This window comes from Oncorhynchus gorbuscha, unplaced genomic scaffold (assembly GCF_021184085.1).
Source record: "Oncorhynchus gorbuscha isolate QuinsamMale2020 ecotype Even-year unplaced genomic scaffold, OgorEven_v1.0 Un_scaffold_3:::fragment_4:::debris, whole genome shotgun sequence".
Lineage (NCBI taxonomy): Eukaryota > Metazoa > Chordata > Actinopteri > Salmoniformes > Salmonidae > Oncorhynchus > Oncorhynchus gorbuscha.
In genome coordinates this window covers 89567-112605 of record NW_025745163.1, presented here as the reverse complement: position 1 = coordinate 112605, position 23039 = coordinate 89567, and the positions used below count along the sequence as shown (strand labels likewise).

General features: G+C 43.5%; 1 protein-coding gene across 5 annotated transcripts; it reads left to right on the top strand.

Annotated features, from left to right (window-relative positions):
- Positions 1-1472: 1472 nt before the first annotated feature.
- LOC124017665 (WD and tetratricopeptide repeats protein 1-like) lies at positions 1473-22711 on the top strand. Of its 5 annotated transcripts, none has more exons than XM_046332928.1 (16): positions 1473-1585; positions 4909-5035; positions 5272-5355; positions 5604-5650; positions 5752-5863; positions 5962-6149; positions 6963-7145; positions 7483-7577; positions 8703-8818; positions 9011-9083; positions 9499-9592; positions 9761-9931; positions 10202-10437; positions 10691-10859; positions 19918-20110; positions 20565-22711. In XM_046332928.1, exons 2-16 carry the CDS (start codon positions 4970-4972, stop codon positions 20766-20768), a joined length of 2031 nt encoding a protein of 676 aa, XP_046188884.1. In that variant the 5' UTR covers positions 1473-1585; positions 4909-4969; the 3' UTR covers positions 20769-22711. The 5 variants fall into 5 exon arrangements, with proteins under 5 accessions (XP_046188884.1, XP_046188881.1, XP_046188886.1 ...); XM_046332925.1 differs by lacking the exon at positions 1473-1585 and adding an exon at positions 4112-4246; XM_046332926.1 differs by lacking the exon at positions 1473-1585 and adding an exon at positions 4232-4334.
- The last annotated feature ends 328 nt before the right edge of the window (positions 22712-23039 follow it).

The window sequence follows — 23039 nt, the reverse complement described above, 5'->3', positions numbered from 1 at the left end:
AGAAAAGAGCGTGATAATATGAGTATCTGTGTGAAATTCTGGGCCACATTCAGTTGCAGATAGAAATGCCATAAATAGAACCAACATGACTCCTTGTTCTACATGTTGGAGATGCATGTTTGTTCTACATAACATATTTATATCTGGTCGTTTCAAAACGTTGTGTCCTGCTGAACCTGCTCCTTGAGTGGACAACGGTTCTAGCCCTAGAGCAATGTGATGTGCAGAACAGTGAGAGAAAAGTATAGGAAGGAACAAAACACAAGCCCCTTCCCTCCCCCGTGTTATATATCACCGCAATTGCTCAATAGGCTACAAAGTAGGGCCACAGCAACATCAGGAATTTCAGTGAGTATTTCTGGGCAGACACAGATCAACTGTGCTGGCAAGGACACGCACCTCGAAATTACATAACGGGGGCTTGAGTGGTTTAATGGAGGGGTGTGAGAGTCTAAACTGAATTTAAGAGCCAAGGGGGATGCTATACAGTTGTATCAGAAACAGTGTCAACATCAGCTGAAGATCCCATATTCCAGTTGACGTTAGTCCAAATGACTGGAAAACAGCTGATTCTCGCTCTGATTAAGTTCGCCACACAGATCTCGCTTTCTATCTACCTAGATATAGTTTATGCCAGTTAGATATTGGTCTATTGGCTAGCTAAATAACGTTAACGTTACATAACGAACACGGTCAGTAATACCCAGGATCCTTGGGACGTGCATACACTAAACCCTACCCCTTATCTTAACCATTTTAAAATGTTAACTTCAATAGGGTGGAAGAATAGCATGGACCCTTTTTCTACCATACCTGAAAATGAACTCATCGAGTGTGCCGAGATAAGCACATGTGTAATTTCGGGTCGAGAATAAGTTCTCCTCTGTCAGCTGCTGTTCTAGAGTTTAGCTAGCTAACCGTCTCTGTTTTGACTCAAACAACACTACAAGCTGCTATTTAAAAACAGAAGGGAAACGTTCCATTTGTCTAGATCTGACTATGATAGAATTGGTAGATGGTGCAGTAGAATTAATGAACATAGAGCAAACAAACTTAATTTATTGTCTTGAGACCCAAGTAAATGACAACATAAGTCATTCCTGTGCCTTTGTAGCATTGCGGGCCTGAGAAACAACATAAGAAACACATACGCATATAAACATTTCAGAAAGAACAAAACGAGTTAAGCAATTATCTCAAATAAACGTTTGGCATAAAGCATAGTAGACTATTTAGCATTTGGGGGACATGTCGGTCACAGTGTTGACTTATCAGTCACTGCAGAACAGTAGTTAAGATTTCACAGTCCGGGAGCTAGTCTTGTTCACTTTGGCATACAGTGGTGAACGTCTTGACGAGTTCAAGCAAACTTTGGTTTTGTTGACTTTGGCATAGACAGGGAACGGAACTTCCCCCTTTTCATCTACCTCCTCCAGGTGGTTGCTGCCGTCTGCTGTCTGTTGTTGAGAAGCCTTGTTGTCTGTAGTGGGCCATGGATTACAAACCTCTGTGGCGACAACGTCATACACTACGGACCCAGTGTAGTAGCTGCTGTGTCGTCGGACACTGCTATTCTCCAGCTCAGGTAAGGGAGGCAACTGCCTCAAAGCCTTCTTCACCGGCCTTGGGGTGTCCTGCCCTGGGATAGACCCTGCATAGAGAGAAAAATAAACAGTGAGCTGAGTGTGATGTGGGGAAACATGTCCAACTCCAAGTGTGATGAACAACTGACTCTGACCTCTGTGCTCTCTTTGGGACTGGGTTGACTTTCTTTTTGAGGATGCTGGTCCAATGACGTTCTTCCTTAGTTCTGAGGTCTTGGCCTCAGTTGAATCTGGGGGCTGCAATGAGCAATCATATAAGTATCAGCAGAGGGAGCCATTGGTTTCAGTTCAGTTCGATTATTCCATACATTTGAATTCCAGCTTTACATTAAGTTTTTATTTATTGACTATTTTCTGGAGCAGGACATCCACAAACAACAGTTAATGGTAATGTAAATGAATTGGTAAGGTGAATGGGACATTCCCAGGTATTTTGTACACTGACCCTTTCACCAGAGATCGGTCCCATTTCAGCCAATGACAACCTGGATGTCTTTCTACTAATGGAAGAATGCAGACAGGATGTCAGCAATACCTAAAACAAATGCTCATAAAGGGCCATAATACAGGAAGAAGTATTACCTTTTTGAACGGATCACACATATCATTGATACTATGGGAAGCAGAAGGGATAGAATACACAGGCTCCACTGCACTGGTGACAATAGTCTCCACACAATCTCCAGAACCATGGCATTGACTTCCTGACATACACAGAATAAGAAGAAAAGCACACTTAGTTCCAAGTTTCAGTTTATGGCACAACAAATCGATCATAGAATTAGAGGCGGCAGGTGCTGCCTGGGTGAAAACAGGTGTACAAAACATTTTGAAGGTAGTCTTTGGATGACTCGTGATAACATGTTCATATTTGAAGAAATACCATGTCACTCCTCATTTTTGAGGTAAGTTAATGCCTTTATGATCTTGTCATGTCCACAAGGATAATTAAAAGCACATGCGTACGTGTTTTGGCTGCTATGCCTTCTTCAGTGTGTAGAAGAAGCCTCTGTGCCAGGCTTTGCCAAGGGTTAAATCACACATTCAGAATTTATCTTAAGAAAGAAGTTGAACATCTATAGAATGGGTGCTTACCCTTAAATGCCTGCCTCCAGCTTGTGAACTGAACACTTTGCCTGACCAAGACAGACCACCAGCTGTAATAAATAGAAGCTCTTTGGTTGTCATTTTAATTGCACAGCAGCAAGGTTCACCTGTGACTTCCGCGAAGCTGAGTTCTCTGCTTCTCTATTTCAAAAAGTCAATACTCGAAAACAATGCAAATAGTGTGGGTAGCCATTTGATTACTTGTTCGGGAGTCTTATGGCTTGGGGGTAAAAACTGTTGAGAAGCCTTTTGGTCCTAGACTTGGTGCTCAGGTACCACTTGCCATGCGGTAGTAGAGAGAACATTCTATGACTGGGGTAGCTGGGGTCGTTGACAATTTTTAGGGCCTTCCTCTGACACTGCCTGTTGTAGAGGTCCTGGATGGCAGCTTAGCCCCAGTGATGTACTGGGCCGTACGCACTATCCTCTGTAGTGCCTTGCGGTCGGAGGCCGAGCAGTTGCCGTACCAGGCAGTGATGCAACCCGTCAGGATGCTCTCGATGATGCAGCTGTAGAATCTTTTGAGGATCTGAGGACCCATGCCAAATCTTTTCAGTTTCCTGAGGGGGGATAGGCTTTGTTGTGACTTCACAATTGTCTTGATACATTTATATATCCTGATTTACATATGTATCAGGATATATCTATTATTTCCAGATTAATTTATTATTAATTCATTATTTTGTCCCACAGGCCACACTCCTTCATACATCTCACCAGGAAAACAGTGCTGAATGTCATTGCTGATCTCATGTTGCATTAGGTTAATAAGTAGAAAATACAGACCTGGATAAAGTATCCAATCTTCATACTTGAGGAAAAGTCCAAAGTAAAAGTCACACAGTAAATACTACTTGAGTAAAAGTCAAAGTATTTGGTTTTAAATATACTAAAGTATCACAAGTAAATGTAATTGCTAAAATATACTAAAGTATCAAAAGTAAAAGTATAAATAATGTCAAATTCATTATATTAAGCAAACCAGATGTACAATGTTCATGATTTTTTTAAATTTACAGACACTTAGACATAATTTACAAATGAAGCATTTGTGTTTAGCCAGTCCATCAGATCAGAGGCAGTAGGGATAACCAGGGATGTTTTTCTGTCCTGCTAAGCATTCAAAATGTAACAAGTACTTTTGCTTCACAGGGAAAATGTATGGAGTAAAAAGTACATAATTGTCTTTATGGATGTAGTGAAGTAAAAGATGTTAAGAAAATATATAAATAGTAAAGTACAGATATCCCCCTCCCCCCCAAAAAATACTTAAGTAATACTTTAAAGTGTTTACAAAAAATACTTTCCACCACTTGAGAAAAAAAAAATATGCAAAGGATTTTAAAAACTTTTTCATTTGTGGAATTGACCTGTCACTCAACAGTACAGTCGTGCGACGAAGAAAAACAGCAGTACAATTCACAGAGCGGTGTAATTTTCGTAATTTTTTCCCTAAAAATCATATCCAAAGGCTAGTTCGCGTCAGCTATTTTACGTAAGGGTAGTGGGAGGGTTCAGTCAGTTGATAAACCCATGTAAGTAAGCATTTGACAGTCAACACTTGTAAATTCTTTCCAAAAATATGTCATATGAAGCGCTCTTTTTACAGTTTGTCTTTCATTGGTAAGGAGTAGCTAAAGTGCTGTAGATAGAGAACTAGAGCATAGAGAATTCCCTGTTCCTTGACTAAATAATCTCATGTTAGCTCAGCTAGCTAGCTATTGTAGCTCAGACAGTAACTGGCTGGATAGCTAGCTCTATCGTAATCTGGACATTTTGGGCAATTTTTTTAAACGATTTCAAATTGAAGCCCAGACGACACAGGTACAACGTTTTTTTTAGGGAATGCTAGAAATATATAGTTAAGATGTCGGAGCTGTGTCTATACTTTTGGGTAGGCTAACCTAGACTGCTGTCACTGTGCGTATACGGCTTGTTGTTATTGGCTATTGGTAGCTAGCTTCCCAGCAGCTAATCCAGCTAGCTACCGTTAATTGGCTAATGTAAACATCACCAGTCGCAATGGCTAGTTTTAGGAAGGAATTTTGTGTACATAGCTGTCTGAAGACCACCGCTTGGCTAGTTGAGATATAACTCGTTTTTGTTCTAGTTAGCTAACAGTTATGTTTCAGTATTTAAACCTCAAACACTTGGGAACCCCTCATCAATTTAGGTGTAAATTACTCTCATTCCTTAGAGACTGTGCAGATGCCATCTGACCTTTGACCCTCGGACCCTGCACCTCTGGTCCGTGCTCTATGACTTGCTGTGAGGCCATGTCTGCTGTGAACATCACCAGAGATATCCTGCACAGGCAGATCAGGGTGAGTCTGTTTTAAGCCCATTTTTATGAAATAAACAAACTGCCCTAACTAATTCCCACAGAATTTAACATTTTCATATTTTCTTTTCAGGATACATGAGCAAAATCAACAACTCTGAATTGCAATCTATTCAATAATGAACACTAGTATTCACCAAAATGCTTTAATTATGTTGGACAGAGTGAGACAGGGGATTTTGGGGAGAGATGGGTGATGTTTTGCCTTAATGTTTACAGGACAAGAGAGCATTGGGCTTCCAAAGGCAGTATCATGTCACAGACCCCTTCATCAGTAGACTTGGACTGGAGGCAGAGTTGCAGGTGATGTGTGTGTGTGTGTGTGTGTGTGTGTGTGTGTGTGTGTGTGTGTGTGTGTGTGTGTGTGTGTGTGTGTGTGTATGTGTGTGTATGTGTGTGTATGTGTATGTGTATGTGTATGTGTATGTGTGTGTGTGTGTGTGTGTGTGTGTGTGTGTGTGTGTGTGTGTGTGTGTGTGTGTATGTTACTGCACACATAACAACATTAATTCCTTTGCCAATCTGACAGCCTGTATCTGTTGTGCCAACAGGGCCACACTGGGTGTGTGAACTGCCTGGAATGGAACGAACAGGGAGAGTAAGTCCTGAGCTGAAACCAGGGTTCTATTTAAATGAGCATATTTAACACTCCTACATTTATGTTGGCCTATCTGTAATCTTTACTCTTGTTCTATGCAGTCTGCTGGCATCGGGCTCAGATGACCAACATTGCATCATCTGGGACCCCTTCAAACACAAGAAGCTAACCACTATGCACACAGGGCATGCAGCAAACATCTTCTCTGTGAAGGTAAAAACAGAAACTGCTTGATGGGAAAATCAATTTGTGTAGAAATGAAGCTTCCTTCTTATTTTATCCTCTCCTTTTCCCCCCGTGCCCTCTTGCAGTTTCTCCCTCACTCAGGTGACCGTATCCTCGTGACGGGTGCAGCGGACACCAAGGTTCACGTGCACGACGTGTCGGTCAAGGAGACCATCCACATGTTCTCCGACCACACCAACCGCGTCAAGCGCATTGCTACGGCCCCCATGTGGCCTAACACCTTCTGGAGTGCTGCGGAGGACGGCATCATCAGGTCAGAGCCCCAGTAGCTAGCTAACCATTGGAGCATCCTTGTCACATCCAAAGATGTTCATTGGTTAAGGTGACACTGTGTCAGATACATTGTCAGATGCATCATGTTATATCTACTGGCTTGTAGTATAATATCGAAGGTGAAAAGATGACATGAAACAGTAAGGTTGGAATGGAAGTGTTATGCCACGGGCCCCTTTCTTACCTCAAGCTGTTCCCTGCCAGTTCCTTGGCTCTCCCAGGCACCTCTTCTCTGGGTGTCTGTGGCCACATGCCTCCAGCAGCACTTCCATCACACACTGTCTTGGAGGTTAATGTATCTCCAGAGAATACCCTTTAACTACCCTTCAAAGCTCAGGTGCGCAGTGGTCATTGGGGACTTACTGCAGATGCGTGGGTTGGCTACAGGCAATGGTTCCCATAAGGGGGTCAGCTCAGACAGAGGCAGTGGGGGGGGCTTTAGTATCTTACTCTCTCTATAGTACGTCACTGCCTGACTGCCCCCGCTGCTTATGACTCAACAGGCCAATGTTGCAATCATGGCTTGTGTTTTTGTTTTTTTGACTAACCTAACCAGTAGTCTACAACTTCAAAATATCGCTCCCACGTACAGATAGTATAGTAGTTAGTCGTTTCTTTTTGAGCAAGCTGGCTTTGGACACAAATTGCAGTTTTAATTAAACCTTGCAATTAAACCTTGCAAAAGTCTAGTATTTGATTAGAATTCCAAACAAACAATATTTTAAAGAGCTACGTTCTGACTCTGGAGAGGATTGATGTCCTCATGATGTGCTTTCTTTTACTACTATTTTAGGCAATATGACCTGAGGGAGAGCAGTAAGCGTTCAGAAGTGCTCATCGACCTGACGGAATACTGTGGTCAGCTGGTGGAGGCCAAGTGTTTGGCTGTCAACCCGCAAAATAATAACTACCTAGCAGTGGGGGCCAACGGGCCCTTTGTACGCCTCTACGACATGCGCATGATCCACAACCACAGGTGTGTAGTAGTCGGGCTCGAATCCTAACTTGAGATCGATGCATGTGACTCATGTTTCCATTGACCTGAAAGTCCAAGTCATCTCAAGTCTGAAGTTAGGATTTAGCTCTCGCTGCCTTTACTGTCAAATTTGAGTTTAATTGAATCGGTTTTAATTTCATATCACGTAAAGGAATATGCATGACTATTGGATAGAACGTCTAATATGTCTCCCTACTACTCTGGGCTATCATCAGTTATACCAATGTTATTTTCTCAGCTTTGAGACTTCTTATATACACAGATGGAGCATGATTTGGTAATAATTTATGTTTCTCTCCTCCACTCCCATTCACAGGAAGTCTGCGAGTCAGAGCACATCGGCAGGCGTGCACACATTCTGCGACAGGCAGAAGCCCATCCCAGACGGAGCGGGGCAGTATTATGTCGCAGGTGTGTGTAGTGATCGTATGGTTTGGCTTATTGCACAAAATGTATTAATAACCCCCCCCCATACAGTATCTACAATGTATTATAAACAGTGAAAACACACATGGACAATGTATGGGTTATAACTTCGTTAAAATTTCGTTAAAATTTCGGCAAGACGGAGCTGCTCTTCCTCCCGGGGAAGGACTGCCCGTTCCATGATCTCGCCATCACGGTTGACAACTCCATTGTGTCCTCCTCCCAGAGCGCTAAGAACCTTGGCGTGATCCTGGACAACACCCTGTCGTTCTCAACTAACATCAAGGCGGTGGCCCGTTCCTGTAGGTTCATGCTCTACAACATCCGCAGAGTACGACCCTGCCTCACACAGGAAGCGGCACAGGTCCTTATCCAGGCACTTGTCATCTCCCGTCTGGATTACTGCAACTCGCTGTTGGCTGGGCTCCCTGCCTGTGCCATTAAACCCCTACAACTCATCCAGAACGCCGCAGCCCGTCTGGTGTTCAACCTTCCCAAGTTCTCTCACGTCACCCCGCTCCTCCGCTCTCTCCACTGGCTTCCAGTTGAAGCTCGCATCCGCTACAAGACCATGGTGCTTGCCTACGGAGCTGTGAGGGGAACGGCACCTCAGTACCTCCAGGCTCTGATCAGGCCCTACACCCAAATAAGGGCACTGCGTTCATCCACCTCTGGCCTGCTCGCCTCCCTACCACTGAGGAAGTACAGTTCCCGCTCAGCCCAGTCAAAACTGTTCGCTGCTCTGGCTCCCCAATGGTGGAACAAACTCCCTCACGACGCCAGGACAGCGGAGTCAATCACCACCTTCCGGAGACACCTGAAACCCCACCTCTTTAAGGAATACCTAGGATAGGATAAAGTAATCCTTCTCACCCCCCCCCTTAAAATATGTAGATGCACTATTGTAAAGTGGCTGTTCCACTGGATGTCATAAGGTGAATGCACCAATTTGTAAGTCGCTCTGGATAAGAGCGTCTGCTAAATGACTTAAATGTAAATGTAAATGTAATAACGCAGTCATTTTCAGTATATGGAACTAAACTAGTGGGACAGGTAAGGCGATTCTTTATGCCTCTCACCCAACTTCTTCTCCTTGATCTGTTACCTCAGGGCACCTGCCAGTGAAGCTCCCTGACTACAATAACCGCCTGAGGGTCCTAGTGGCCACCTACGTCACCTTCAGCCCCGACGGCACCGAGCTGCTAGTTAACATGGGAGGAGAACAGGTAAGGCTGCTTCCTAGAAGAGGAAACGTCCTAGGAGTTAAACCTCCAGGTCAGCTCACCATCTCTTTCTCAGATTGTCAGGTTTGAATTGCAACAAGCATACTACTTTATGCAAATCATTAAAGTCGATGTTTACCAGTGGTTGGTTCAAAAGGGTAACTTTGCCGGGAATGTGTTTTCTCTTGCCTGCAGGTGTATCTATTTGACTTGACGTTCAAACAGAAGCCGTACACCTATCTGCTTCCCAAAAAGTGCCAATTAACAGGTATGACTATGTAAATAGCCCAAAGCTTACTACAGTATTTGGCCATTAAAATGACATATACAGAATGTATTATTTATGACCAATGGAGGGGGGTAGTTGCTCGCTGAAAGTCTGCCCATAGTTTATATGCAGATCTGGGCATTAAAAAGTGAATTCTTCAAAATGCCTTGCGGCAGCAATCTACATCAAGGTACATTGTCTATGTGACAAATTACTCTCTCGCAGGGTGACATCAACCACCAAGGTCATTATCAATCACTTGACAATAACCCATGTAATGAAATGCATTTTTGACAAATGTTCCTGTCAGTGCAGTTACATCCACTTTGCGGCAAATGTTCTTTACTGTGCCGCAGTACAACTTTGCAATGCCCAGAACTGTATGGGGATTTCTAAAATCTTGATATCCCAACAGAGGTTCAGAATGGAAAGACAACCAACGGTGTGTCAAATGGAATTCACTTGCCAGCCAGCCGACTTCGATTCGCAGAAAGCAAAGTTTTCTCTGGGTAACCTTTTTTCTCATGTTTGATTTTAATCGTTCATTTTCACCCGCATGTTACATTTCGCACCAGCCTAGCCCCAGTGTATTTATAGAAACACTACGGTATGGGGCGGTGACATCCCTAGTTTCTCTCTTATCACGTTCTCATCTCGTCCTCATCTTTCTTCCCTAGTTCTGGCGAGCTGCCTCTTCACTTGGAGCGGATAAAGCAGCAGGCCAACGACGCGTTTGCGCGGCAGCAGTGGACGCAGGCCATCCAGTTCTACAGTCTGGGCATCCACGAGGCCAGCCACAACGCCATGCTGTACGGGAACCGCGCCGCCGCCTACATGAAGCGCAAGTGGTAAGGCGGCTTTTTCAACCTAGAGCCCGAGCTAACCCGTTAGGCTTGTTTACTCTCCTTCTGTGTTTCTCCTATTACAGAACATGGTCATGTTCAGTAGGGCATACTGTAGCAAAATGTTTTGCAACGGAACAAAAAAAAACGTTTGAGTTCAGGTATAACGTCCTTGTTTCATCACGTTTAAAGCGGTTTACCACTATGCTGGTGTGTGTGTGACTGTGACTGTGTGGTATTTACTGTTGTGTGTGATGTGTTCTCTCTCTCCCCCAGGGACGGTGACCACTATGATGCGCTGAGGGATTGTCTGAAAGCCCTGTCCCTCAACCCTGGGCACCTGAAGGCCCACTTCCGGCTGGCACGCTGTCTCTTTGAGCTGAAGTATGTGGCCGAAGCTCTGGAGTGCTTGGATGACTTCAAGGGCAAGTTCCCCGAGCAAGCCCACAGCTGCGCCTGTGACGCCCTAGATAAGGATATCAAGGCCGCCCTCTTCTCCAAGATGGACTCTGGTGAGAAGGGGTTAATGGTGATGCTGGGTTGGTTAATCGTCTGTTTCCCCCCCACAAATAAAGTGTGATTTTGGCTGACCTCTGACTTTTCCCATCACCTTTCCACATTGACTTACAATATGTGTTTTTATATGATGTCGATTCAATTCAAAATACCTTCTGTATTCCACAAGGGCAATTGTGCAAATGAATACAGTGTTAATTAGAGTATGGTTATTTTCTTTGTTTATTTCCATGTCGTGTCTGTTTGTAGCTGAGGACAAAAAGGGCAACAGCTCAATCCGCTTCCACACGTTCAGCAGGAAGGAGTCCATCCCGGAAGATGAGGTCGTCTTGAGAGAGCGCAGCTACGACTACAAACACCGCTACTGTGGTCATTGTAACACCACCACAGACATCAAGGAGGCCAACTTCTTTGGCAGGTCAGTGGAGCATTTTAGACACGGATAACTTATACATTCTAAAAACACTATGTTAATATTAGTTGTTGACCTAAAGAAAAGCATGAGCTGACGGCGCACATTTTTTTTTGTAGAGGTGCTGGCTAATGTATAGTCAACCCTGAAGAAGACGCTGCGTTCTAAAACGTTGGTTATGTTTCCCATTACATTTTTGGGAGGATACAGTGCATTCGGAAAGTATTCAGACCCCTTTACTTTAAATCAAATTGTATTTGTCACATACACACGGTAAGCAGATGTTAATGCGAGCGTAGCGAAATGCTTGTGCTTCTAGTTCCGACAATGCAGTGCTTCTAGTCCCGACAATGCAGTAATAACCAACGTTTAATCTAACTTAACAATACCACAACTACTACCTTATACACAAGTGTAAAGGGATAAAGAATATGTACATAAAGATATATGAATGAGTGATGGTACAGAACGGCATAGGCTAGATGCAGTAGATGGTATCGAGTACAGTATATACAGTGGGGCAAAAAAAGTATTTAGTCAGCCACCAATTGTGCAAGTTCTCCCACTTAAAAAGATGAGAGGCCTGTAATTTTCATCATAGGTACACTTCAACTATGACAGACAAAATGAGAGAAAATCCAGAAAATCACATTGTAGGATTTTTAATGAATTTATTTGCAAATTATGGTGGAAATAAGTATTTGGTCACCTACAAACAAGCAAGATTTCTGGCTCTCACAGACCTGTAACTTCTTCTTTAAGAGGCTTCTCTGTCTTCCACTCGTTACCTGTATTAATGGCACCTGTTTGAAGTTGTTATCAGTATAAAATACACCTGTCCACAGCCTCAAACAGTCACACTCCAAACTCCACTGTGGCCAAGACCAAAGAGCTGTCAAAGGACACCAGAAACAAAATTGTAGACCTGCACCAGGCTGGGAAGACTGAATCTGCACTAGGTAAGCATCTTGGTTTGAAGAAATCAACTGTGGGGGCAATTATTAGGAAATGGAAGACATATAAGACCACCGATAATCTCCCTCGATCTGGGGCTCCACGCAAGATCTCACCCCATGGGGTCAAAATGATCACAAGAACAGTGAGCAAAAATCCCAGAACCACACGGGGGGGACCTAGTAAATGACCTGCAGAGAGCTGGGACCAAAGTAACAAAGCCTACCGTCAGTAACACACTACGCCGCCAGGGACTCAAATCCTGCAGTGCCAGACGTGTCCCCCTGCTTAAGCCAGTACATGTCCAGGCCCGTCTGAAATTTGCTAGAGAGCATTTGGATGATCCAGAAGAAGATTGGGAGAATGTCATATGGTCATATGAAACCAAAATAGAACGTTTTGGTAAAACCCAACTCGTCGTGTTTGGAGGACAAAGAATGCTGAGTTGCATCCAAAGAACACCATACCTACTGTGAAGCATGGGGGTGGAAACATCATGCTTTGGGGCTGTTTTTCTGCAAAGGGACCAGGACGACTGATCCGTGTAAATGAAAGAATGAATGGGGCCATGTATTGTGAGATTTTGAGTGAAAACCTCCTTCCATCAGCAAGGGCATTGAAGGTGAAACGTGGCTGGGTCTTTCAGCATGACAATGATCCCAAACACACCGCCCGGGCAACAAAGGAGTGGCTTCGTAAGAAGCATTTCAAGGTCCTGGAGTGGCCTAGCCAGTCTCCAGATCTCAACCCCATAGAACATCTTTGGAGGGAGTTGAAAGTCTGTGTTGCCCAGCAAACAGCCCCAAAACATCACTGCTCTAGAGGAGATCTGTATGGAGGAATGGGCCAAAATACCAGCGACAGTGTGTGAACCTTGTGAAGACTTACAGAAAACGTTTGACCTCTGTCATTGCCAACAAAGGGTATATAACAAAGTATTGAGAGAAACTTTTGTTATTGACCAAATACTTATTTTCCACCATAATTTGCAAATAAATTCATAAATAAAAAAAAAATCGTACAATGTGATGTTTTTTTCTCATTTTGTCTGTTATAGTTGAAGTGTACCTATGATGAAAATTAAAGGCCTCTCATCTTTTAAAGTGGGAGAACTTTCACAATTGGTGGCTGACTAAATACTTTTTTGCCCCACTGTACATATGAGATGAGTAATGTAGTGTATGTAAACATGAAGTGGCAGAGTTTAAAGTGGCTACTGATACATGTATTACAAAGATGGCAAGATGATATAGAGTACAGTATATACATATGAGATGAGTAATGTAGGGTATGTAAACATTATATTAAGTGGCATTGTTTAAAGTGGTTAGTGATACATTTTTCCATTATTAAAGTGAGCTGGAGTTGAGTCGGTATGTTGGTAGCAGCCACTCAATGTTAGTGGTGGCTGTTTAACAGTCTGATGGCCTTGAGATAGAAGCTGTTTTTCAGTCCCTCGGTCCCAGCTTTGATGCACCTGTACTGACCTCGCCTTCTGGATGATAGCGGGGTGAACAGGCGGTGATACAGCCCGACAGGATGCTCTCGATTGTGCGTCTGTAGAAGGTCGTGAGTGCTTTTGGTGAGAAGCCGAATTTCTTCTTTGCTGCTGTGCCTTCTTCACAATGCTGTCTGTGGGTGGACCAATCCAGTTTGTCCGTGATGTGTACGCCGAGGAACTTAAAACATACTACCCTCTCCACTACTGTCCCGTCGATGTGGATAGGGGGGTGCTCCCTCTGCTGTTTCCTGAAGTACACAATCATCTCCTTTGTTTAGTTGACGTTGAGTGTGAGGGCCCTCACCTCCCCCTGTAGGCCGTCTCGTCGTTGTCTAGCCTACCACTGTAGTGTCGTCCGAACTTGATGATTGAGTTGGAGGTGTGCATGGCCCCGCAGTCGTGGGTGAACAGGGAGTACAGGAGAGGGCTCAGATATTGTTACCTACCCTCACCACCTGGGGGTGGCCTGTCTGGAAGTCCAGTACCCAGTTGCACAGGGCGGGGTCGAGACCCAGGGTCTCGAGCTTGATGACTAGTTTGCAGGGTACTGTGGCGTTAAATGCTGAGCTGTAGTCGATGAACAGCATTCTCACATAGGTATTTCTCTTGTCCAGATGGGTTAGGGCAGTGTGGTTGAGATTGCGTCGTCTGTGGACCTATTGGGGCGGTAAGCAAATTGGAGTGGGTCTAGGGTGTCAGGTAGGGTGGAGGTGATATGGTCCTTGACTAGTCTCTCAAAGCACTTCATGATGACAGAAGTGAGTGCTACGGGGCTGTAGTCGTTTAGCTCAGTTACCTTAGCTTTCTTGGGAACAGGAACAATGGTGGCCCTCTTGAAGCATGTGGGAACAGCAGACTGGGATAAGAAATGATTGAATATGTCCGTAAACACACCAGCCAGCTGGTCTGCGCATGCTCTGAGGACGCGGCTGGGGATGCCGTCTCGTCCTCAGAGCATGCGCAGACACATTTTGTTACGTTACAGCTTTACTCTAAAAAAGTTTTTTTTTTTAAATAAATAAATGCATCATCAATCTACACACAATACCCCATTATGACCAATCAAAAACAGGTTTAGACATCTTTGCAAATGTAAAAAACAACAACTCATTTACATAAGTATTCAGACCCTTCACTCTACTTTGTTGAAGCAGCGATTACAGCCTCAAGTCTTCTTTGGTGTGATGCTACAATCTTGGCAACCCTATATTTGGGCAGTTTCTCCCATTCTCTGCAGATCCTCAAGATCTGTCAAGTTGGATGGTGAGTGTAGCTGCACAGCTATTTTCAGGTCTCCAGAGATGTTCGATCGGGTTCAAGTCCGAGCTCTGGCTGGGCCACACAAGGACTTTCAGAGACTTGTTCCGAAGCCACTCCTGTGTTGTCTTGGCTGTGTGCTTAGAGTCGTTGTCCTGTTGGAAAGTGAACCTTCGCCCCCAGTCTGAGGTCATGAGTGCTCAGGAGCAGGTTTTCATCAAGGATCTCTCTGTAGTTTGCTCCGTTCATCTTTCCATTGATCCTGACTAGTCTCCCAGTCCCTGATGCTTCCACCACCATGCTTCGCTGTACGGATGGTGCCAGGTTTCCTCCAGACTTGACATTCAGGCCAAAGAGTTCAATCTTGTTTTCATCAAACCAGAGAATCTTGTTTAGATGCCTTTTGGCAAGCAGGCTGTCATGTGCCTTTTACTGAAGAGTTGCTTCCGTCTGGCCACTCTACCATAAAGGCCTGATTGGTGGAGTCTTGCGGAGGTGGTTGTCCTTCTGGAAGGTTCTCCCATCTCCACACAGAAACTCTGGAGCTCTGTCAGAGTGACCATCGGGTTTTTGGTCACCTCCCTGACCAAGGCCCTTCTCCCCCGATTGCTCAATCTGGCCAGGCGGACAGCTCTAGGAAGAATCTTGGTGGTTCCAAACTTCTTCCAATTAAGAATGATGGAGGCCACTGTGTTCTTGGAGACATTCAATGCTGTAGACATTTTTTGGTAACCTTCCCCAGATCTGTGCCAGGACACAATCCTGTATCGGATCTCTACGGACAATTCCTTTAACCTCATGGCTTGGGTTTTGCTCTGACATGCACTGTCAACGTCGGGGCCTTATAGACAGGTGTATCTCCGGTTGTGAAGGGTCAGAAACTTTCTGGTAAATCTACGGAATTATTCCCTGGGAAGTTAAGCCCGTGAATTTGGGGAATTTTGCTTAAATTAATCAAAAACGTTAGCTTATAACAACAGTGAACCTTTTTTTGTGGGATACACATAAGGCAATTCTAGGTATTGTGGCATATTTTGGTGAAACTATCCACAATTCAATGGAATTGCAACCCTCTGTATGCACAGTGCATTCTTCCATCACATGTACAGCTGATTCTCAAGATCTTGCACACTAATGAGATGCTATTGAGCCCACACTACTACACTGTCTGAGCCAAAGACTACATGCTTTCTGGTAAGTTTTGATTACAATACTGGGTGGGGTGAATATATTTTATGACCTATATGATTTTTTGTTAACTAGTAAATAGTAGCCTACAACAGTGTATTTTAAAATAATTTCTAACTTGTTAACAATTTCTGCTAGTTCGTTTTTGCTACCATGTGGGTTTTAGCTTGCTTGATCCTGCTAACAGAGGAGTGTTAATTCACCTGTTTCCATATGTTTAATTTTAAAATATTTATCTTAAAGGAGTTGTTTAATCTAACTGCTTATCTATTTATCTGTACATGGAATTGTATTTGTTTGTTTTTTACTCATTGTTTTCTAATCTTTACAGGAAAATGCCAGGGGTCACTGTGTGATGTGTGGAGACATTACACTGCAGCTAATGTAGAAGGAAAAGCTGTGTACATTTGCCAATACTGTGCCAAATCATATGTGAAAGATGCAACAAAGATGCAGAATCATCTTGCCAAGTGCATAATGTTCCCTCAGCGCTCACAACAAGCAACCTCTGACAAAAGTCCCTCTACTTCTATTCAAGGTGAAAATTGTGAATCAGACACCTTATCGATAGCAACAGGAATCAAAGTTTTTTTAACTCAATGGAGGAACGTAGTCAGAGAAATGTTTATGAATGTCTTGCTTGAGCTGTGTATGCAACTTGTTCACCTCTGATGCTCACAGGTATTGGAAGAAATTTCTGAATGTTCTTTGCCCAGCATACACCCCTCCAATGCTTTATCTACATGTCCTCTCTACTAATTTGCTGGATGCAGAGTTCAACAGAGTTCAAGTGAAGGTCAAGCACATCATAGAGAAAGCAGACTTTATTGCAAACATCTCTGATTGGTGGTTGAATGTTCGTGGGCAGGGAATAATTAACTACATCATCTCAACCTCTCAACCAGTATTCTACAAGAACACAGACACAAGGCACAAGAGAAACACCGGTCTCTACATTACAGATGAGCTGAAGGCAGTCATCAATGACCTTGGACCACAGAAGGTATTTGCACTGGTGACCGACAATGCTGCGAACATGAAGGCTGCTTGGTCTAAAGTGGAGGAGTCCTACCCTCACATCACACCCATTGGCTGAGTTGCTCATGCATTGAATCTTCTCCTCAAGGATATCATGGCACTGGAAACAATGGATACACTCTACAAGAGATCCAAGGTAATGGTTAGGTATGTGAAGGGTCATCAAGTTATAGCAGCAATCTACCTCACCAAGCAAAGTGAGAAGAATAAGAGCACCACATTGAAGCTGCCCAGCAACACCCGCTGGGGTGGTGGTGTCATGTTTGACAGTCTCCTTGAGGGGAATAGGTCTCTCCAAGAAATGTCCCTATCACAGTCTGCCGATATAGACAGCCCCATCAAGAGGATCCTCCTGGATGATGTATTTTGGGAGAGAGTGGTAAGCAGCCTGAAACTTATAGCAGTAGCCATTGCACAGATTGAGGGAGACAATGCCATCCTGTTTGATGTTCAGACTCTGCTTGCATATTTAAGAGAAGAAATCCGTACTGCTCTGTCCACTTCACTGTTGCTCCAAGCAGAAGAAACTTCAGTTCTGAAATGCATCAGAAAGCGTAAAGACTTCTGCCTGAAGCCCATACGCGCCGCAGCGTACATGTTGGACACCAAGTATGCTGGCAAGAGCATCCTGTCTGGTGCAGAGATCTACAAGGCCTATGGTGTCCTCACTACCGTGTCTCGCCACCTTGGCCTGCATGAGGGCAAAGTTCTTGGCAGTCTGGCGAAGTACACTTCCATGCAAGGGCTTTGGGATGGAGATGTAATATGGCAGTCGTGCCAATATCTCATCAGCCACCTCGTGGAAGGGACTTTGTGGATCTGAGGCTCGTTCCCCTGTTGCCTCCATCATCCTCCAAATCCCACAAACATCAGTCGCCTCAGAGTGCAACTTGTCCTTGTTTGGGAACACACACACCAAAGCACGCCACAGGCTGGCCAATACAAGGGTTGAAAAATTGGTGGCAATCTGGGAAAATTTGAGACTTTTTGAGCCTGACAACGAGCCATCCTCAACAAGGTTAGAAAGTGACAGTGAAGATGAGGCCTCAAAGACTGATGTTCAAGACGTGGACATTGAGTAGGTCCAGGGAGAAGACATGGAAGCCTGAGAGGAAGGCAACCAAAGCTTTAGTTTCTAGACTGTCATTTTACAGATGTATGTTAAATGGTTTTGGGAGATGTGATGGATCATTCAATATAATTTGTTCCATGAAATCATCCCATTTGAAGAGTCAACTTATTTAATTAAAGTTAAATTTAACAATTTTATTATTTTTCTATTGGAAGGATTTAATCATTTGCAATTGTCTACTTATGATAAGGTGAAAGGTTTATGTGTCTGTCTCCATATGATATAGTAAATATATCCAATGCAGATAAACATCTACATTTAAAAATGGTATTAATATTCATTTGCATATATTTCCGTTAAATCCTATATATTCCAAATGGAAAGATTCCACCTCTGCATATTGCCCAAAATGTGTGTGCCTTTCCAAATCATGTCCAACCAATAGAATTTATCACAGGTGGACTCCAATCAAGTTGTAGAAGCATCTCAAGGATGATCAATGGAAACAGGATGCACCTGAGCTAAATTTCAAGTCTCATAGCAAAGGGTCTGAATACATATGTAAATAAGGTATTATGCTTTGTCTTTATGGGGTATTGTGTGTAGATTGAGGATGACATTTTTTATTTATTTAGAATAAGGCTGTAATGTAACAAAATATGGAAAAAGGGAAGGTGTCTGAATACTTTTCATATGCACTGTATAGAAATGTACAGCATTTTTTTAACCTTTTAAAGAAAACATGATGCTGTTCTTTAGAAACGTTGGTGCCTCCTGAAGAACTTCATAACATGTTCATGAGCAGTTCATAAGGTATCAAATTGTGGTAGTTGACATAAGAATGAAATCATGCTCATGTACTGCTTATGAACTTTTTGATTATGAATGCATTATGAAGTCCTGTGTGCAGTATCAAACAATGACAAGGTTTAGTAGTTGACTCTCTCTCCCTTTTGAAAAATATAAAAGCAACATGTTAAGTTTTGGTCCTGTTTCATGAGCTGAATTAAAGATCCCAGAAATGTTTCATACGTACATATTTCTCCACAACCAGAAATTGCACAATGTATTTACATCCCTGAGTGAGCATTTCTCCATTGCAAAGAAATTCCATCCATCTGACAGGTGTGGCATATCAAGAAGCTGATTAAACCACATGATCATTACACAAGTGCACCTTGTGCTGGGGATATTAAAATGTGCATGGAGCATGCAAGTGGCATGCTGACTGCAGGAATGTCTACCAGAGCTGTTGCCAGATAATGAAATGTTAATTTCTCTACCATAAGACGGCTCTCTCGTTTTTGAGAATTTGGCAGTACGTCCAACTGACCTCCCAGCCACAGACCATGTGTATGGAGTAATGTGGGCAAGCGGTTTGCTGACGTCAACGTTGTGAACAGAGTGCCCCATAGTGGAGGTGGGGTTATGGTATGGGCAGGCTTAAGCTATGGATGATGAATACAATTGCATTTTATCTATGGCAGTTTGAATGCACAGGTCTTGAGGCCCATTGTGCCATTCATTCGCTGGCATCACCTCATGTTTCAGCATGATAATGCACGGCCACATGTTGCAAGGATCTGGACACAATTCCTGGAAGCTGAAAATGTCCCAGTTCTTCATGGCCTGCATACTCACCAGACATGTCACCCGTTGAGCACGTTTGGGATGCTCTGGATCGACGTGTATGACAGATTGTTCCAGTTCCCGCCTATATCCAGCAACTTCGCACAATCATTGAAGACTAGTGCGACGATATTCCACAGGCCACAATCAATCAGCCTGATCAACTCCATACGAAGAAGATGTGTCACGTTGCATGAGGCAAATGGTGGTCACACCAGATACTGACTGGTTTTCTGATCCACACCCCTACTTTTTTTTTAAAGGTATCTGTGACAAACAGATGCATATCTGTATTCCCAGTCATGTGAATGTATTTAAATTGACTGATTTTCCTTATATGAACTGTAACTCAGTAAAATGTTTGAGATTGTTGTGTTTGTATTTTTGTTTAGTGTGTGTATATATAATCCCCCCCCCACCCACAGTAAAGGCCAGTACATTGTGAGCGGCTCCGACGACGGCTCCTTTTTCATCTGGGAGAAGGAGACTGCTAACCTGGTGCGGATCCTCCAGGGGGACGAGTCCATAGTCAACTGCCTGCAGCCTCACCCCAGTTACTGCTTCCTGGCTACCAGCGGCATCGACCCTGTGGTGCGGCTCTGGAACCCCAGGCCGGAGGTCATTATCAACATTATTAAATTCTATTAAATTCAAAACTTAATTTCCCCAATGAGCAAACTTCTTTTGTGTGGAATGGTAGGCTATATACAGTGAGAAACAGGACCAAGGACACTATGCATAGAATAGATGCATTTAAGAAGCGATCCATTCAATCACCAACATGATTGATTCTTCGATTGATTGTATTTGTTGCAAAAGAAATTTCTCCTGCCAATGCATTCAAAACTATCAAGATTTACGCAAAAACCCAATAGTACATCTGGTTATTGGATTGTCACAATTGAGGCTGCAGTATGATCTGTCATTTCCTATGGCCTCCTTTTGTAGTAGTCTGATGTAAAAAAAAAAAATAATAATAAAATAAAAAATAAAAGGCTGACTTTACAATACACCAGAAGTGAACCCTTTTCTCACCTTTCTTTCTCTCCATCCTTTTCCCTCTGTCATCCAGGCGGAAAGTGAGAGTGGGAACGGGCGCGTGGTGGAGGACATGGAGGGCGCCGCTGCAGCCAACCAGCGGCGTATGAATGCCGACCCCCTGGAGGTCATGCTGCTCAACATGGGTTACCGCATCACGGGCCTCAGCGGCCGCGGGCCAGAGGGCTCGGACGATGAGGACAGCTCAGACGGCCAGGTGCAGTGCCGGCCCAGCTAGATTAGCGGGCCCAACACCACATACAGTATGGAGGGAGCAGGACGCAAGGCACTCCTCCCCCACCCCCTCCCAAACCCTGAGGCTGTCTGTGTGTGTGTCTGTGAGGAGGGGGAAAAAGCACCATAGATATTCTGTTTGTCAATGTTTCATTCACCCCTCTAAAACGAAAGCAACATTGAGTGAATGTCATGTCACAGCTCTGCACTATGCACTGCCCTCCTCTTTCACATCCCGAGGCAGGATTGGAGGAAACCAGTTTGGCGAGGGGATTCCACAGGGGTGACGACGACGACCTTTCACCTTTTTTTTAAGAACACCAACGACATCACCTCGGCCTCTTCCTCCGTTGCTCCAAGGCTAGGGGTATTGGGCCTATACGGTAAAGAGGAGAGCACTCCATCACTCCCCAATCTCTCACTATGAGCTAGGTGTCAACCACTTCTAAACCCTCTTCAAGGAGGAGTGCGTTGCAGGGAAACACTACAAGCAGAAGCCCCCGGCCTCTGGTAGTGTAGCCTACAGACGGCTCAGAGGTTAGAGGTCAAAGCGAGGCCCCGATAGTCTGTGTCCTCATTGGAGGATGAGATTTGAGACCACAGGAAGTTGCTTTGTTTCATCTCTAGTGGGCTTTTCAATTGGAGTATAAGAGGTCACACTCAGCCCCTCTCCAGCTCTGAAAGTCTCTACATAAAGTTTTTGATTTTACAATCCTTTTTTTAAGTTGTTGGAATATTGGTCAACAGGAAGAGGGCACAAGAAGTCTTGACTTTAAGTGTTACCCAGTCTTGAAGTGTTTCTCCAACTCAAATTAAATGTGTTGATAGGATTGTGCTCCTTGTTTCTTTTAAACTCGGTCTGACAAAAAAAAATCATTTCTCTGCATTTGTTCTAAGTTTTGAGAGTAAAAAATGGCCAAGGATCCATGTTGCATTTTGCTTTGTCTGTTGTTGAGAAGTTCTTGTGGCTCTATATGCCTATTTTATTGACAGGTATGCAAAATGTTTCCCTTTTACTTTTATTATGTAGGTTAAGACAAAGCTGTCAGACTGAAGCAGTAGCTCCTCACATTTTCTCCAACACATAGACATTTGCTCCTCTGTCATTTGTTGATAACAATATAGAGACGGATAATTCTAAAGGATGGTTGTGGGGTTACGTTTAGGGGTTTGATTTAATTGATAAGTCAGGTGTTGATTGGTCAGAAAATCTGTCGAACTTTGTTGTACTAAAGGTTGCAAAATTCTGGTCATTTCCACAAGTTTCCCAGTTTTTCGAGATATCCCGGTCGGTAGATAACCGGGATTCGGATGGAATAAGCACAAAATCGGGAATCTTTCAATCAGTATTTCTAGAAAACCTGGGAATTATGAGAAAGTTAACCTATGTTGGACTGATGCTCTGAACAGAGAGAGGGAAAGTGAAGAAGAAAGAATGGTATTTCACTATCCTAGGGCAATACCACCAGTCCTAATATCATTCATGCATGGCATAGAGGCAATTTCATAGACGCTATTCATTTGGTGTCTTTTGGGGTTCAGGATCCCTACACGAGCACTTTCAGCTTTCCCAGAAAGTTTTGGGGGAAGAATGGGATAGGGATTTCTCCCTTCCTGTAGCTTTGGAGCCAGCATGAGTCCTATGATGCAGTTGGAATTTTGCTTATGAGGTTATATGAGATTTTGTCTAAAGGTAACATTGTAAAGGGCAAATTTGGACAATGAGCCTCGCGGTCCTCTGGCCGACCAGCAAACCTCCAGCTCACTGATGACGTGGATTCAAAGAAAACCTAAGGATGGAATCCTCTAACACTAGGCTTCCATGTATAATTTCTTTGTTAAAAAAATCATTTAAGACATTTTTTTTATCTGTTTGTTTTCTTTTGGAAAAATCCAATGACAAAGTTTGCTGCAAGAGAAAAATAAAAGAGGTCTAATATTGTTGAACCACTTGTCTTGAGTTTGTGTTTCACCTCCGACCTGTATTTAACCAGGGTAATGACGATTTGGATTGTATTACTGTTTTCCACCTGCACACTGTTCCAGGGGCAGAAATATAGGCTACACACAGGTCCACAACTATCCACTCAGCAGTCGTGTAAAGTACTTCAGTAAAAATACTTTAAAGTACTAATTAAGTAGTTTGGGGTACCTGTACTTGACTATTTAGCCAATTTTTACTACACTACATTCCTAAAGAAAATAATGTACTTTTTACTCCACAAACATTTTCCCTGACTCCCAAAAAAAACAATTTTAATTTTGACAGGAAAAT

Excerpts from the sequence above, each read along its gene's own strand:
- LOC124017665 (XM_046332928.1), top strand. The coding sequence starts at position 4,970 with ATGACTTGCTGTGAGGCCATGTCTGCTGTGAACATCACCAGAGATATC. Across the intron at positions 9,084-9,498 it reads CAAAAAGTGCCAATTAACAG|AGGTTCAGAATGGAAAGACA; the intron begins GTATGACTATGT and ends ATATCCCAACAG. Across the intron at positions 10,438-10,690 it reads CTTCTCCAAGATGGACTCTG|CTGAGGACAAAAAGGGCAAC; the intron begins GTGAGAAGGGGT and ends GTCTGTTTGTAG.